General features: G+C 35.2%; 1 protein-coding gene across 1 annotated transcript in view; it reads left to right on the forward strand.

Moving 5' to 3' along the window:
• The first annotated feature begins 278 nt into the window (after positions 1-278).
• The window catches only part of LOC110018331 (triosephosphate isomerase, chloroplastic), a 49,537-nt gene continuing 33,174 nt past the window's right edge, over positions 279-16,641 (forward strand). The window contains exons 1-3 of the mRNA XM_020715610.1: positions 279-603; positions 13,736-13,762; positions 14,631-14,700. Coding sequence (XP_020571269.1) covers positions 436-603; positions 13,736-13,762; positions 14,631-14,700 — 265 coding nt within the window. The 5' untranslated portion in view covers positions 279-435. The remainder of the gene's footprint in view (positions 604-13,735; positions 13,763-14,630; positions 14,701-16,641) is intronic.

Raw genomic sequence — 16,641 nt, forward strand, 5'->3', positions numbered from 1 at the left:
ACAAGCCAAGCCCAAACTTGAACGGTCACATCGAAAAATTGCTAATATAAATTATATTCAAAATAAATTGAACTAAAAAATTTTATTTTTAAAATATTAAAAAATATTTTATATCTTATAATAAACAAATAATAATTATTTTTTTCTTAATTATTCATTATACTTATCATTTTTCTATAACATTATTTTAATTAATGTTATTTTTTTATAGTGAATAAAATTATACATGAACCAATTCGAAATCATAAACAATATAAAAACAATCATAAAACCCAAATCGAGCGTGGCTCGAGGTGCCTGGTTCGTTTACACAACCTGCCCCACGTTCCTAGATTTTTTGTTTTTAGCTGGTTTGCTCTGGATTGCTTCATCCGCATCTTTACCCGTCTTTGGCTTCCGAGCTGCGGGGTAGCCAGCAGGAGAAGAGCCAGCACGATGGCAATGGCTTCCACACCCGGGAAACTCACATACCCTCAGTTTCACGGGCTGCGTCGTACGTCTCTCATGCCCTCTACCTTCCACCCCCTCTTTTTGCGCCGTACCGGCGCCGCCGCATCCAGCAGATCTTCCGGCGGAGTCGTCGCCATGGCCGGCACTGGCAAGGTGACTAGATCACTCACTGGTATTTTTACTCAGTTTATCATCCGTTCATAGTGATTATTTGTATTTGGAACTGATTTGCGGAGATCTGGAAGTTGTTTGAAATTTTATGTAATACAGTGAGACTTTCGTTTTACTTCAAGAGATGGATTCTTTCAAAGATTATGCTCTAGGGTTTTGTTCTGTAGCAGTACGGTATCTAAGCATTGCCATGATTGAATGCAATAATTTCACAATATTCTTACCGTAAATTTTTTTTTGCTGAATCTCTGTGCGGCAGCTACAACTTATTAATAAGTTGCTGCACAGCAGTTGACCCAGAAAACTGATGCGTAGAAGCTGCTGAACTAACTATCCCGTTGTTTAATGTTGTTTGAAAACAGCTGCGACACATCTATTTATGGATAAATGATTATTCTGTCCTGTGTAGTAATGCTATTTGTAATATATTGTTATAGCAATATATTTGATACTTTACAAACAAAAATCCACTACAGAACAGTGCAAAAAAATAAGATATACATCCCACTTAGCAGTGAGTATCATTATTACTAAAATAAAAAAAAATTATTAAAAAAATATTTAATAATATGATAATATTATTTTTAAAATGGAGGTGATGTATGTCACAAATTTGACCGTCCTCCAGGAATACCATCAATTCCCGATCACTCTCAGTGTAGAATCTGCTTGCCAGTTTGCCTATTGGAAGAAGTCACACTTATCTGTGATTCTCTGCGGGCACCTGTAGAATTATCTCCCATAGCCATGTGTCTGACGTGACATGAGCAGGGAATTTCGTAGTCCGCTGTGGCATAACACTCATCGGGAGGTCTCTGAAATCCTTAAACTCATCTTTTTTGAATGCTTCAAAAGACAATTCATTAGTCACAGTATACCAATGAACGAATCTATCACCACAAGAAGACAATTGACCTTAGAAAAAAAAAATTCTTGGTTGTCTTTAATCCAGATAATACTAAGTTCGTGTGTTTCACATATATATATCACCAAAAAAGACCATCCAGAAAAATTTCAAAAGTCATATCGCCTAAAAGAGAAAGTGAGGAATTTGATTGTCTTCAATAATATTTTACATGTGACAACAACCAATACCGACAGTCAGGCCACTCAGAAGAACTTTAAGGTCTAATGTCTCATCATAGACTTCTCAAACCCACAAAAAGAAAAATAAAAGAAACAAAAAAGAAAAAAAAAACTTTTAAATGCAGGAAAAAACCTGAACAATCATTATCAAATGTACGTGGAATGGACATAAATATGAACAATATAAAGTGAACGAACATAAATTGATAAACAAAGTGATTAGTTATATTTTTTAGTAGGCGCGAGGTTTCAGAAAAGTCAAAAGACCAACCAACGAATTTGTCACTACAAGAAGACAACGAACTTTGTAAAAAAAGGTTCTTGTTGCCTTTAACCAACGTAATATCAAGCTCGTGTGTTTCATATATGCATATCAACAAAATGAACGATTCAAAAGAACCTCAAAAACTGCGATATCGAAAAGAAGAGAGATACTTGGTTACCTTCATTAGGATTCACATGCGACACCAACCAACAATGACTAACAAACCATCTAGAAGAACCCATAAGGTCAAACGTCTTATCACAGACCTTTCAAATCCACCGAAAGGAAAAAAAAATAAATGGAAAAAGAAAAAAAATAATTATGAAACATCGCAAAAAGCTCAAACAAATAATATTAAATATACAAAGAACATAAAATAAACATGAATTGTATAAAATAAACAAAATCTGCTCCATCATTCCTCTCATTGATTCATTCTGTGATAAGATGTAGAGTGTTATTGTTAACCTTTCTCTGATTGTCATTGTTGAGGAGCCATGAAGTTCATGGTTCTTATGTAGTTCATCAAGCAGATCCACAAATATAAGCTGTGTCATACGAAACATGTTGCTGAATCTTGTAGGGTGTTCTTGTAGTAGCTCCCCAACCCATTTATCACCAATGTAAGTAAATGTCATGTAGGGAGTTTGATCACCGTATGAGTTGTAGTATTAGTACAATATATAAACTGCTGTCACAATTTTTCTTCTGCGCCTCTCTCTTTATGAATCCATACTAAAGAAGTACTGTGTTCATGTATTACATGTCAATCAAATAATGTTAAAGAACATAAAAAATCAAATTAAAAAGCGTATAATAAGAAGACGAATATACGAAATAACATATAGATTGATCTTACAAAAAGGGAAAAAACATCCAAATCAGATATTCGATCAAACTATAGGAAAATAAATACTAATTGTTCAACGGTAACAACAATAAATCAGTCATCCTTGTTGCTAAAAGAGAAAAACGTAAATAATTGACCCTACGGTCAGGAGTCATCTTCATGAAGATTTGTATACGGGTCGGGTCCTCCAACAATTTCAAGGAGTTCAAATATAACTACATATTCTCAAATGAATAGGCTCGTCCATGGAGGTCGCATGTGAAGTCCCAGGATCACTCATGCATGAAGCCATAAGTTTTTTCATTTGACTTATGATGAAAGAAGGGACCTTTTTTTTCCTTTTCTCCATTTTAGGACACTTTCACCTGCTTGTAGACTCTAGTTTATTTTGGTTTGGCTTTGCGCCTTTGCCGGAGCCAGTTACATTCTCGACATCTAAGTCCTTTGGTATGCTTACAAACCCTTGCTCACTAGGAGTTTAGACATGAGTCCCCGTTGTTATAACCCTACTAAACATACAATTCAACTTTTCTTCCAGATCATGGTCAATTCCACTGAGTTTGAATTTCTTGACAGTTAGCACTGCTTGCAATGTGTGTACAAGTTGATTACTTCATATAGTTAAGGAAGAGAAAGTAATGAAAATAAAGTCTTTTAGTGATAAGTTATTACATTTAATTTCTCAACCCACCATTCCTCCGAAACATCAATGGTCCGTTTGATTAGATCCCAAACCAAGCCCGTGGATCCCCGCTTTAATTCCTTTCATATTTTTCGATTTTTTTGAACTGATCCCACTTGTTCTTAAATTTTAACCTGTCGTATTATCTTATTGTCATTTTCTTGAACTTTTTCATAATATTTTTTCACCATTCCTTGTAAAATATATAATGGATCTATTTCCTAGCCCAACCTTCTTAAGACAGATGTCACATAATATGAGTTAGGATTCCCTATCTCACATGGTTGATGAACCGACTTCTTTAGTCTTAACTGTTGCGTTACTAGCATACAACAACAACAACAACAACAATGTTTGACAATAACCACAACACACAACACAACAAGACCCACAACCACAACCACACATTCGCACACATCCCACAACCACCACATCACATGACACAATCACCCCAACCACCCAACTCTCAGCACAACCACCACAACCCACAACATAGCACACAACACAACCACCTTCTTTAGTCTTAACTGTTGCGTTACTAGCATAAAAAAATAAAATATTAATGTTTGACAATAACCACAACACACAACACAACAAGACCCACAACCACAACCACACCTTCGCACACATCCCACAACCACCACATCACATGACACAATCACCCCAACCACCCAACTCTCAGCACAACCACCACAACCCACAACATAGCCCACAACACAACCACTCAGCCCAATGCCACTATATCACAACCACCCAACCACACCTCCACACACATCCCACATTCACCATACCATAAGACACAACACCACAGGTCCACAACAACCCAACCCACAACCATCAAACCAATACCAACCACTCTCTCACACACATCCTACAGACACCACATCACAGAGGCACAATACCACAACCCAACCCACAACACAACCACCACAACCCATATCACAGTCATTGGTTTTAAGTGTTCTGTATGTAATTTGAAGAAAACATTGCCATCTACAAATCAAGCATCCTATTTCATTCATTTTTGAAATTCTCATTCAAACATGAAAGATAGTGATAAAACCCCATCCCATATTTGCCATTTGAGGCAATTACATGCAGGACACTCGAAACGTTGCTATCTACAAATTAAGCATCATCTTTCATCCATTTTTCAAATTCTCGCTCAAACATCAAATCCATAATTTTGAATTGAGGCAATTACTTACAGGGCACCCGAAACAATGCTATGTACAAATCAAGCACCCTATTTCATCCATTTTTCAAATTCTCACTCAAACATTAAAGGAAATGATAAAACCCCATCTTATATTTTTCATTTAAGACAATCACAAACAGTGTAGCCGAAACAATGCTATATACAAATCAAGCACCCTATTTCATCCATTTATCAAACTCTTTCTCCAACATGAAAGGAAATGATACCCCTTCCCCGTCCCATATTTTTCATTTGAGGCAATTACATACAGGGCACCCGAAACGTTGCTATCCACAAAAATAAGCACCATATTTCATCCATTTTTCAAATTCTCTCTCAAACATCCATCCCATAGTTTTCATTTGAGACAAGTGCATACAGAGCAACCGAAACAATGCTACGTACAAATCAAACACCCTATTTCATCCATTTTTCAAATTCTCACTCAAATGTCAAAGGAAGTGATAAAACCCCATCCCGTATTTTTCATTCGAACATCAACAAAATAAACATTGCTATCTACAAAATAAACATCTTATTTTATCCATTTTCGAACATCAACAAAATAAACATTACTATCTACAAAATAAACATCTTATTTTATCCATTTTTCAAATTCTCATTCAAACATCAAAGGAAGTGATAAAACCCCATCCCATATTACACATAGGGCACCAAAAACGTTGGTATCTACAAATTAAGCACCCTCTTTCATCCATTATTCGGATTCCTATTAAAAAAAAAAAAAATTGTACATAATTTTTAAAAAAAATAAAAAAAAATTGTAGGTAATTTTGAGGACACCCAATATGTACAAATCAAGCGCTGAATTTCATCTATTTTTCAAATCCTCACTCAATAAAAAAATTGTACATAATTTTGAGGACACCCAATATGTACAAATCAAGCACTGAATTTCATCTATTTTTCAAATCCTCACTCAATAATGAGTGGAGGTAATGATAGAAGGCCATCCCATATTCAACCGGTAACATACAGGGCAACCGAAACATTGCTATCTCCAAATCAAGCACACTCTCCATCCATTCTCCAAATCAAGCACACTCTTTCATCCATTCTCCAAACATCATTCCCCAAACACCATTCCACATTTTTCATTTTTTTTGAAAGACTCAAATCCCAAATTGAAAATCGAAAATTTCAAATGGCAAATCAGAAAGTTACAAATCACAAAGATCACAAACTTCTCACAACAAACTGCAAATGAGAAAACAAAAAATCGCATAAAGAAATCCATACCATCGAAAATTACCACAGAAATTACTTACAAAGCACAACAACCAGAGATCAGAGGGAGGAAGAGGAGAAAGGCAACGCGAAGCACGAGAGAGACGCGTGAGAGGGTGAGAAGGACGAGAAAGAGGTATTGGGTTCGCAAGAGTGATCGAGAGAGACAATCACCTAGGGCAGACGAGACGCGAGAGAGGGGCAGCAGAGTAATAGATACTCGAAAGAACACGGGGCGCGGGGTCGAACCCGCGATCGCGTTTAGCAGGAATTTTTATTGGATTATTCGAATAATCTACAACACCGCAGTAACCAAACCCTTCTTTCGGTGTTTTCAAAATGTACCACACCAAATAAGCTACCCCAAACAGGCCCTTAATTGGCTCAAAAGTGATTGTTTTTGGGATTTAGACAATTTTTATTTGGAAATATAATGAAATAAAATTAATCAATGGCCTTTGTGCAAGAATGACTCTTTGAGGGTTTGAATGACCTTCTCTCCTCAAATTATAACAATTTGTTGGTGCAGTTTGTTATAAGGGATATGGCGAAGCAAATCGTATCACATTCGGGAATGTTGGGAAGCATTATCTTGATCCTAAATTCCGCTACTTTCCTGTTTTCAAAATGGTCTATATTTTTAATAGTTAGGGCCTCTTTTGTTCGAAATAGATTTTATTAAAATTGGTTTTGATAAAATCCATTTTTTAATTTCTATGAAATTCCTGGGCTAGTTGTTTGAGAGAATTTGTGATTCAAGGAGATTTAGTGGTTTTGTGAATTACTTAGTAGCATATCTCTACCAAACTAAATAATTATTTTATCCCTATAATTCATAATATAACAAAGACAGTTATATAGCCTTTGAATACCATCAAAATAAGTCGTGCAAATATCAACATAAAAACATTAAATTAATCATGTTTGTATAGCATCATTAGAAGTATTATGTCAACAGCAACATAATACAACCATATTACGACATTGAACATGCTAGATATCCATACATAAAATAAACTATCAAAACTTCCACAAAATTAAGATAGGGAGCAACTGTGAAATGCGACAAACCACATCTTTTAGGTCCTCATTAGTGCACACAATCTCCATGGCTTTTATATTCCTTCTTAAGCACTTTAAGACCAAGACCTTGGACCATCATCCAATGACTGGGCATGTTGGTTACAAGGATTCTATAAAATTATTCATTTTGTCATGATATTTTTCCAATGAATTATAGGCTCTTGGTTGTCACCTCACACAGACAATATAGTATCATACTCAAGAAATTTTGAGTGCATAAAATTGTAAACAATATTAGTAAAAAGCATAAAGTAATGGCCAATATTAATAATAAATAAATAATAAATCATTATGTAAAGCCATTATCTTATATTGTCACCAATTTTAATTTTAACCTTTGCTCGTACTATGCAGAAATCACCTTTGTTCCTAAAATTGTTTACAATGTTGAAGTTTAATAATTAAGGGAGCAAGTACATATGCAATAGTTGTGGGCATGCCGTACTTGCCATAGAAATACCTCCAGCTGCATAATAACAAATAATTTTTGTTGTCTAATAGTAAACTCCTGCTTGATTCCTTAAAGTTGAATTAAAGAAACAATTGGAAAAGAAAAGCACATGGTCGAGTGGAATAGCTCACGAGCTCCTCATTCACATATTATTGGCCAAAATAAGCTTTACCATATATTGATCGCGGTGGTGAGATAATTTTGCTATTATCCTCAAATTTTGAAATATCAAAAGACTTGCTTTTTTTTCACTCTTCTAATAAATCACACACAAGTAGAGACAATATGGTCATAATGAAATTAGTTGTATCTTTACATCAACATGCTAATTTAGGATAAACGATTGACAATAACCAAGCAGCATCTAAGCATTCATACCATTACAATGAAATTTTGATGGCCCAAATATAGATATAAATTGTATCATGTCACAGATCAGTTAGGAAAATAATTGCCAATAAATATTCCACGACCAATAAAACAAATGAACAACAAAATCTCATCACATGTACTAGAAAACTTATCATCACAAGTATTAACAAATCTTCCATCACGTGTTCATCATTATTAGGATTAGGCAACCAAAGTGGGTTTGAGAAATAACATATTTCTAATATGCAGTTGTTCTATCCAAATATGTAGACTGGGACATGCTCATAAATATAATGTCGAGTTTAGTGTTTAAGGCCTCCAAGATTGCCAACATAGCCTTATTAATTAGATTTGTTTTTGAATCTTATGTGGACATACAATAAAAAATTGTACTAGAAACTTGTCAACGAACTTTCTGTCAATCATATTCATTCTAACCTCAACAAGCTTTTGAATGGGTCGCTTGCTAAACTCGTCTTTCTTATGTTGACTAGAAAGATCATTAGTTGCATGGTTTTTAGAGCCACTCTCTCCAATTTCATTCCCTGTTTTATTACCTAGATTATGATGGTTGAACATTCTTATGGATATGATTAACCCAAACAAGTGTTATCATAAATGTTAATCTCATGTAATCTTTATTAATGGGTTAATAGGAATAGGACCTTATTCTCATTAATCATAGTCTCAGTTGGTGGATGTTGAGCTAGTGTAACACTAAGTTGAACTACATGCGTAAAGTTTTATTGTTGTTGTTAATGTTAGAAGAGTATTAAAAAATAATTAATACTATTAATTATATTTAATTAGATTTAATTAAATTCAATTAAAGTTGAATCATTACTTCCCACTCTCATCCCATTAACTGTTTGCGCTTCTGTTCGAAGTAAAGGGCTCCTGTAACTTGCTCATTTGCCCGATCTCTCTGTCGTTCTCCATTTTGTTCTGTATGTTGAAAATCGCAGCCCGAAGCTCTGCACTAAAGGTTCTCGTTTGTCCAGTCGGTTTGGCCGCAACAGAGCGAAGTGTTCTTCTCTTGCAATCAATCCTCCTTCTCGTTAATCTTCTCCTGTGCAAAGCTCGTGCAACAAAATCGTAAGTTGCTTGCTTTTCCCTAGTTTGTATGTTTCCTCCCTTGCACAGAGCTCTGTCGTCGTTCCCCTGTTCACAAGACCAAACTGCCAACATCGTTATTTTCCCTGTCGCAAAGGTCGCCCATCTCTTGCTGGGAAGCTCCACGCCGCACGCGATAATCACATGCCACCTTTTCCGCATTGTGACAACTAAGCCCCAACCTGTCTTACCTGAGCACCTCCTAAATTTCCTTCCTCCTCTCTTATTCATGCAAACCAAATGCTGGAAGACCTCGCAGACATAGTTCCTCCATGTGCTGCAACCCACCGAACGACAGTCGTGACCTTACCATCTCCGCCATGATCCTTACCTTCTCCATTGTTGGAAACCTTGCCGTCGTCCACTATTCGCGTGACCCAGTAGCCGCTCCTCCTCATCTCGCACCGACGCTGTACGTCCCTACCGTTCCTCCCCTTGCAAATCGCCTGAAGCCTTGTCTACGATCCAATCTCCTCTGCAGCTGAACTCCCCCTGGCCCCCTTCTTGTTGCCAAACCCGATCCCTTCTACCTAAAGCCCATTATCGAACCGAGCCTTCTTATTCAAGTACAACCCAAGGCACCCTACCCGAGCCCATTTTAAACCTAGCTGAGCCATTTCACTATTTACTATGCATTTTCTTTTATGTTATTATGTTATTAGTGTTGTATATATAAATAACAAGAAAAGAAGAATGTCTGTAATGTATTGTTATTTCTTATTATTGTGTCGACATCATCGCTGTCAACGATGTGGAGGCTCGAAAGGTATTTTTTGGGCAAAAATGGGGCAATTTTTTTGAAAATATCCACCTAAGGAAGCGTGAGTACCTGTTCGTGTGGAATTTAATTACCGTTTGGGGAAAAACGCAAACTTGTTTGGAAAACCTTTTTAAAATGGGGATTTTTTTAAAACACCCATTTGTGAAAAAACGAGCACCCGTCTGTAGGGAATTAAGTTTCGTTCAGGGAAAACAAAGTACCGTTTGGGAAATACTGGTTTGATATTTATTCTTTCGAGTAGGTACTTTGAAGGCTCATTGCGTCTTTTAAGATCGCAAGTTAACTTTATACTTTTGCTTCCCGACCGCAGTGTCTCACAATACTGACCAGCTCGACTCTTTAGACAATTGGGAAGATTGACATTCTCATGTGCCCACAAACAGGGGTTAGCGCATAGAAACTGTCAAAATTTTGGGTGTTTTGGATTTGTAAACTACTTTAACCATGAATTTTCGAATTTTTATGATAAATCATTTGAATTTTAAAATAGGTTAAAAATTTTGAGAGTTCAAAATTTTTAGGCTCTTTAGGCTTAAAAGTATTGAATATTTTAAAGTTTTAAAACTTTAGGCTCTTAGGGCTTTTAAAGATAATAAAATTTTTTTGAGCTTTTCAAACTTGAAATTTTAAAGTTTAAAATCAAAGTTAATGTGAACTTTTAAACTTAAGTCTCGATGGTTAGATTAACGTAAAGTTGATCTTTTAAAATTAAGAGCTTAGAGTTTACAATTAATCAAAAAATTTGGAATTTTGAAATCTAAACTCTTCGGTTTGAATCATTTGAATTGAACCAAATATTAAATATTTGTACTTTAAAAAATAACTTACTACATTTGGGTTTTAGGCTAAAATTGAAGTACCAAAATTCACAAGGCTAAGCTTAAATTGAAACTCAAATATCTTGAATTGATAAGCTAAGTTTGATTTTAAATTCTTGCCACCTGATTCGCAATGTGTTTGCTAGTTAACAAAAGGCAGTCTCTTTTTAAAGCCTAAAATCATAATGCTCTTGCAAATACTCAAGCTTTGAACAATTTTAAAATATATATGAAGTTCATCGTTTTTTTAAGTTAAATGAGATATTTTGAAATGTGAGCCCACTCTTAAGACTTTGATGAGCATCACTTGAGATACTTTTTAGCTATATATAATTTAAGATGTCTATATAAGCAAATCAATTACACATATTTTCAAAGCTTGCATGTGCTCCAACCAATGTGTTGAATGGTCAACTAATTGGTTTGAAAATGCTGCGCGGGCTAATCGGGCCGCCTTGCTTATAAGATAGGGTTGTAAGTCTAACTTAACTCGTCTGATTCCCCTCTTAAGAATTGAAGTTGACGGGTTTAATAAATTGAATAAATATCAAAATCCAACATGGCTCATCATAATCACAAATAATAGAAACATATAAATGAACAATTTCAACAGAATTCTCTCTTCAACAATAATGACTTTATGTATTTTTGTCTTGGAGAATATTTTTTCAAAGTCAATAATATATACTCAAATCAATGCTTGTACCTACCCAAATAAGGCTTAATCAGACTTGAACTCTTAGAGCACAAGCACATTTGAGAAAAAAAATGTGGTTCCATGGTTGCAAATCTATTCATTTAGCTATTTGTATGAACTTCTCAACTAACAAAACATAAATAAATAATATGCAAAGCCAAATTTTTTTTGAAGAAAATTAAAGACAAATCAACAAATATTGTTTGATTTCACTTGAAGCTATATTTTTCAGTTAGATTGAACAAAAGAAAATGCATTTCTCCATAGAAAACTAATCAAACCATTGTAAAACACAACAACAACCTTGGATCTACAATAAATGAAAAAAATTACGAGATGCTCCTAAAAAGGGTTGATATACACTAAATTACTAAATCTAAGTCGTTAAAGAAACTAAGGCAAGACATGTTGCTGAGAAAGAATGTCCGGTATTGAGAAGGGAACATTAGGGGCATAATGATGGAGAGGTGTTAGGGGTGACAATGTTGGAGAGTTGCGTGAAGTAGTGGGGCAACTAGGAAGCATGCTAAAGAATCAATGAACTTGATTTCCCCTGGTTTTTATAAAATCTGTTTTGAAGAAATTTTGATAAAATTTGTTAAACATTCATCTAAAAAATGTCAACTTCAGATGCCCCTTATAAAAGCCTTTGGTAGTTTTCAAGTTAAAACTTGTTATAAAACTCAAACAACCGGGAGCAACCAAACCCTCTTTAAACACTAAATATCAGATTTAATGTAGGTCTCATGATTTTTTTTAATTGCATAATGTGCTTCCTTTAACTCCACACATCTATTAATGTAGCTGCATTGTCCCTCATGCCTCAGCAACTTGGCAATCCATTGCCTCTTTTGAAATAATTTTTTACTTTGTGTGATAGAAGTTTCTCATATTCTCTTCCTTTCCATTAACGAAATAGCTATTTCTGACATGCTATGATCTGTCATATTGGAGTAAACTTTTTGCTACACTGTCAAGATGAACTCAATGTTATCTATCGTTTATGCAAGTTGGTATGGCCAATAGTAACAAGTAATTGTACTAAAAGAATGAAAAGGTTAAGTCTGACATATTGATATGCATTACTAAGAAATGAGGAAAATCTATAAATTTGTACCTCAATCCATCAATTTATTTATTTCGTGACAATAAATTTTTCATAGCAATTATTACGTCTAATTTCATTTGAGAACTGAAGTTGAAATTGTTATGTTCAAGACACAGCTATTTGGCATTTTTTATCAACGACCATCATCAACGTTAGCCTTATATCCTCTGTACCCCAAATTTCGGCTCAGCTTAATGTTTTGATTCAAATTTGTTCGTCGACAACACTAAAACCTCTCGGACAGTAATGGTTAAGAAACAATAGAAAAGGAGTTACGTAAAAAAAATCTAGAGTGAGAAGCTATTGAATTTCGCTCCATTGCCATAAAGTATAAAACTTGAATAAATGATTAAATTTGCCTTGGCTTCTGATCCCCTATTTATAGGATTTTATCAAGTGACAATGCAATAAAAAAACCACATTTGAACAATAAAAATAAAATTACAAAGTAAAGCTTAGCAAATTCTTGCTCTAAAAAAATTAGCTTACATTTATGTTTATTGTTTAATAGAAGCTGAATTCAGTGAAATTTCTTGTCAACTTCACTGAGGTTTACTATGATCTAGTGAGTGGATTGGATATTTGAATGACTTTCCTTAATTAGACATATGGTTGCGTAGCTTTGAGTACGAATTTGGGTGATTGCTGTTGGAAATCGTGTGGCTTTGCTTCACTTTGGGCCAAGTATACTCAATTAAATTATTTTAGACAATTTGAACTCTTCCTGTGAGGCAGGTCAACTTGACTTGAATCCGCTCTAGGCTATATTTGGATGCACGTATACTATGAATTCATCACCCTTTCTTCCTATTAGCTGAATGTGGGGTCTGCTTTCTCAACTTTGTTTGGGGTTCACATTTGTACTCCTGACTATACATGGCCTCCTGACATTTCTTATCTGGCAATATATTATTTCTACTTTATCATATGCTAACTTGAAGACCTGATACTGTTTTATTTAGTCAAAAAAAAAAAAAAATTTTTTTTGCAGAATGTCATCTTCTTAATAATTGAACTGGAACTTTGATATACTTTTAAGGGCATTTCTATACATACAACTCAATTCCAGTGTATTTTCGTATCTAACATCTAAACTTTGTTTTTTACCTTTATACCGCCAAATCTTTACCATCACGTCAGAAAGACCACCATTTTAATTTTTAAAAGGTAAAATACGTATTTTCATGCGTTGGTAAGGTGGTATGCATGTAAAAATTAGGTTTCAAGTGTTAGACATGTAAATGTATAAGAATTATGTGATATGTTTGTAAATGTTCAATACTTTTAATTACTGCAAATGAATTATGTTCTGCTCATTTCCTATGCTTTGCTGATTCTGATGCCATCCTATTTTACCTGCAGTTTTTTGTTGGAGGCAATTGGAAATGCGTAAGTATAATCTACTGTTATAATCTTCTTCCATCATGTAGAGTGGCTCCTCCTTAATTTTTGTCATTGTATCAGTGGCTATTGAATATGGTTAAATTCTAAGAAGAAAGATTATAGGATATTTGATTTCTATGATGAATTGCAGGTATTGTGATGGCAAGTTCATTCTTTCCCAAGTAGCCATTTCTTTATTAATTTGATTTAACAATCATATTCTTAATGGACATATGACAAATGAAAACAGGTATTTTAATAGGGATAGCAATTCAGTCCTTAAAATTTCCCTAAACCTTTAATGTATGGGAATGCATGGAATTTGAGTTTTGAGGTTTTCTTCGGTTTATTAAAGCTCCATTATTTGGTTAGTTTTGACTTCAAAACTTGTTTTTTCAATAATTTGGCATATTATACTCGAGAAATTGTTGAATTACATCTTGCTTAGTCTGCCTTTTTAGTTTAACATTTTTTATCGTTTATTATAGCCCGGCATGCCGGGCAGATGAGATTTAATTTGCATTTTGATATCAATAATTTGCAATATCATTCTCAGTTTTCAGTATGATCTAGTCGGATGTTTTTCATTGATTTGGCTTCTGTTTTCTCTTCAGATTTAGTGGTTTTTATAACTACTTCAAGCTTTTTGTTTGATGTGTCCTCACTGTTTGTGCAATGCCCACAAATTAGGCACTTGTGTGTTTGTTAACTTCTGTCAAAGGTTTTGGACAGCTAAATTGTTTTAACCCATTTATTTCAATACATATTACTTTAGCTCTTTCGTTTTGGCTTCAAGCTCAAGTGAAATTTTAGATTTTGCAACTGCCAATGTTATTTTCCTTAAACAATAAATTCTTTTGATTCTTATCATCAGAATGGAACTAAAGATTCTATTGGTAAGTTGGTTGCTGACTTGAACAGCGCTGCATTTGAAGATGAAGTAGGTATGATGAGAACTTCCTCCATGTTTACTGTTTCAACAGTCATAATATTTAATTGTTGTAGTTATGGATATTCTGTCTGAAAATAAGCAATTTATAAACAAATTTAATATTACATAAATTATGAAAAAGTCACCTCAACTTAGGATTGCAGGTCATAATTGCCGGCTTGAGAAGTCTGTGTGAAATTTATGGAAGTTATTTTGATTCAGGTTGTTGTATATATAGTTTTAACTAGGGTTATTAAAAAAGCTCATCGTTCATTTATTAAGCAAACAAGCCGAACAAGAAGATATTTTTTGAGCCTGAATTATAAATGAGTCGAATACAAACATTCAATTGCGTTTGATTGTAAATGAGTCGAATACAAACATTCAATTGCGTTTGACTCATTTTAGCTCAATTAATTAAATAATGAACATATAACATATAAAAGTTAAAACAATGGTATCTTCGATGTGATATCAAAGATTTTGATTTGTATAAATATAAAAAGCAAAATTTAGGTGTTAAATATGTCAAATAAGAATTGGCCCTCCCCCCCCCTCCCCAAAAAAAAAAAAAAAAAAAAAAAAAAAGTTTAGGTGTTAGATTACTAAATGCATAAGAATAGGGTGGTATGTATGTAAATTCGCCTAGAGCTGCCCCCTACCCCATCCCACCCCTAGTCATTAAGTGATAGATATGTAATACAAATATATTGGGTGGTATGTGTAATGCCTTGTTTCATCTTCTGGATAAAAAAAAAAAGGGAGAAATTGCGGGAATCGAGGAGAGGGAAATGAAGTGAGCTATGGGGAACTTGAAGGGGCAAATTCATTCTATAAATTAACATTTATGAAGAGAGGTAGAGACGAGATCGAGAGGCTTCATAGGAGATGCTGACTCTGAGTGTGAACGACTTACTTAGTCGATCGACACATATGAAGGAAGGCAGGAAGGTCGATGAGCGCAACCTTGGGCTTCCCCGTGCATCAATCAAAGCTGATGGCGATTGGAAATGACATCTGTGATCGTTAAACTGAGGAGATGATGCACTAGGGCCCGACAAGGGCGGCGAAGTTTGCAATTTAACCCAAAAAAGAGCCGTTGAACAGGCGAGGGTGACAATATGGGAAAGTTGAAGTTGAGAAGTTATCGTGGTCTCGTGCACGAGGGAAGGAGGAGGCTGGTCACATGTGCGTAAGGGAGAAAATGAGGCATGTGTATGGGTAGGAGGAAGGGTGAATAGAGCTATTAAGGGTAAGGGTGTTGACCTCATTTTCGGATGAGGTCTTCACTTCTCTTTTTAGAGCCTAAGGTCTAGCTTTAGTCTAGCTTCCTAGCTTTAGGCTTTCCCTGTTCGACTCTCTTAGAGGACTAGTACGGAACCCACACCATTTAGAAAATTCAAGTCACCTCGTCACTCCTTCAAGTTTCACATGGGCGGTCCCAAATCCTCGACATTCTGTTGAGTTGATTAGGATCTACACATGAAACTCGAGTCGAGTTCCTACATTAATAGGAGCAACCTCTAAACCCCTTGGCGACCCGAACGCTCGATAACGCCGCATTTTGCGCACGCATCGCACCCCACACAATTTTGGCTTAAATTGACTCGTCCGTCTGCAAACTCGTTCGGACGATCCCGGATGACGAAACGGACCGCGCCGACGCGTCCGAAACGTCGACTTTAGGTGGAAAGGACTCCCACTTGGACACCCATATTGTTGTGGTTCCACGCTCGCACGAACAACACGAAAATCGATGCACGTTTCTTTTAATTAGCGGGGCACGGGTTCGGGTTCAGCCCGGGCTCAATTCGAGCTCAACACAGGCTGAACACAAGCCAGGATTATTTCAAATTTCAAACTTTTAAAATTCAAATTTTACTGCCTAATTCCATCTTAATTAGATTTGATTAGGGGTTAATATTTACCTAATATAACTGCCCCTGTATGGAAG

This window comes from Phalaenopsis equestris, unplaced genomic scaffold (genome assembly GCF_001263595.1).
Source record: "Phalaenopsis equestris unplaced genomic scaffold, ASM126359v1 Scaffold000011, whole genome shotgun sequence".
Taxonomy (NCBI): domain Eukaryota; kingdom Viridiplantae; phylum Streptophyta; class Magnoliopsida; order Asparagales; family Orchidaceae; genus Phalaenopsis; species Phalaenopsis equestris.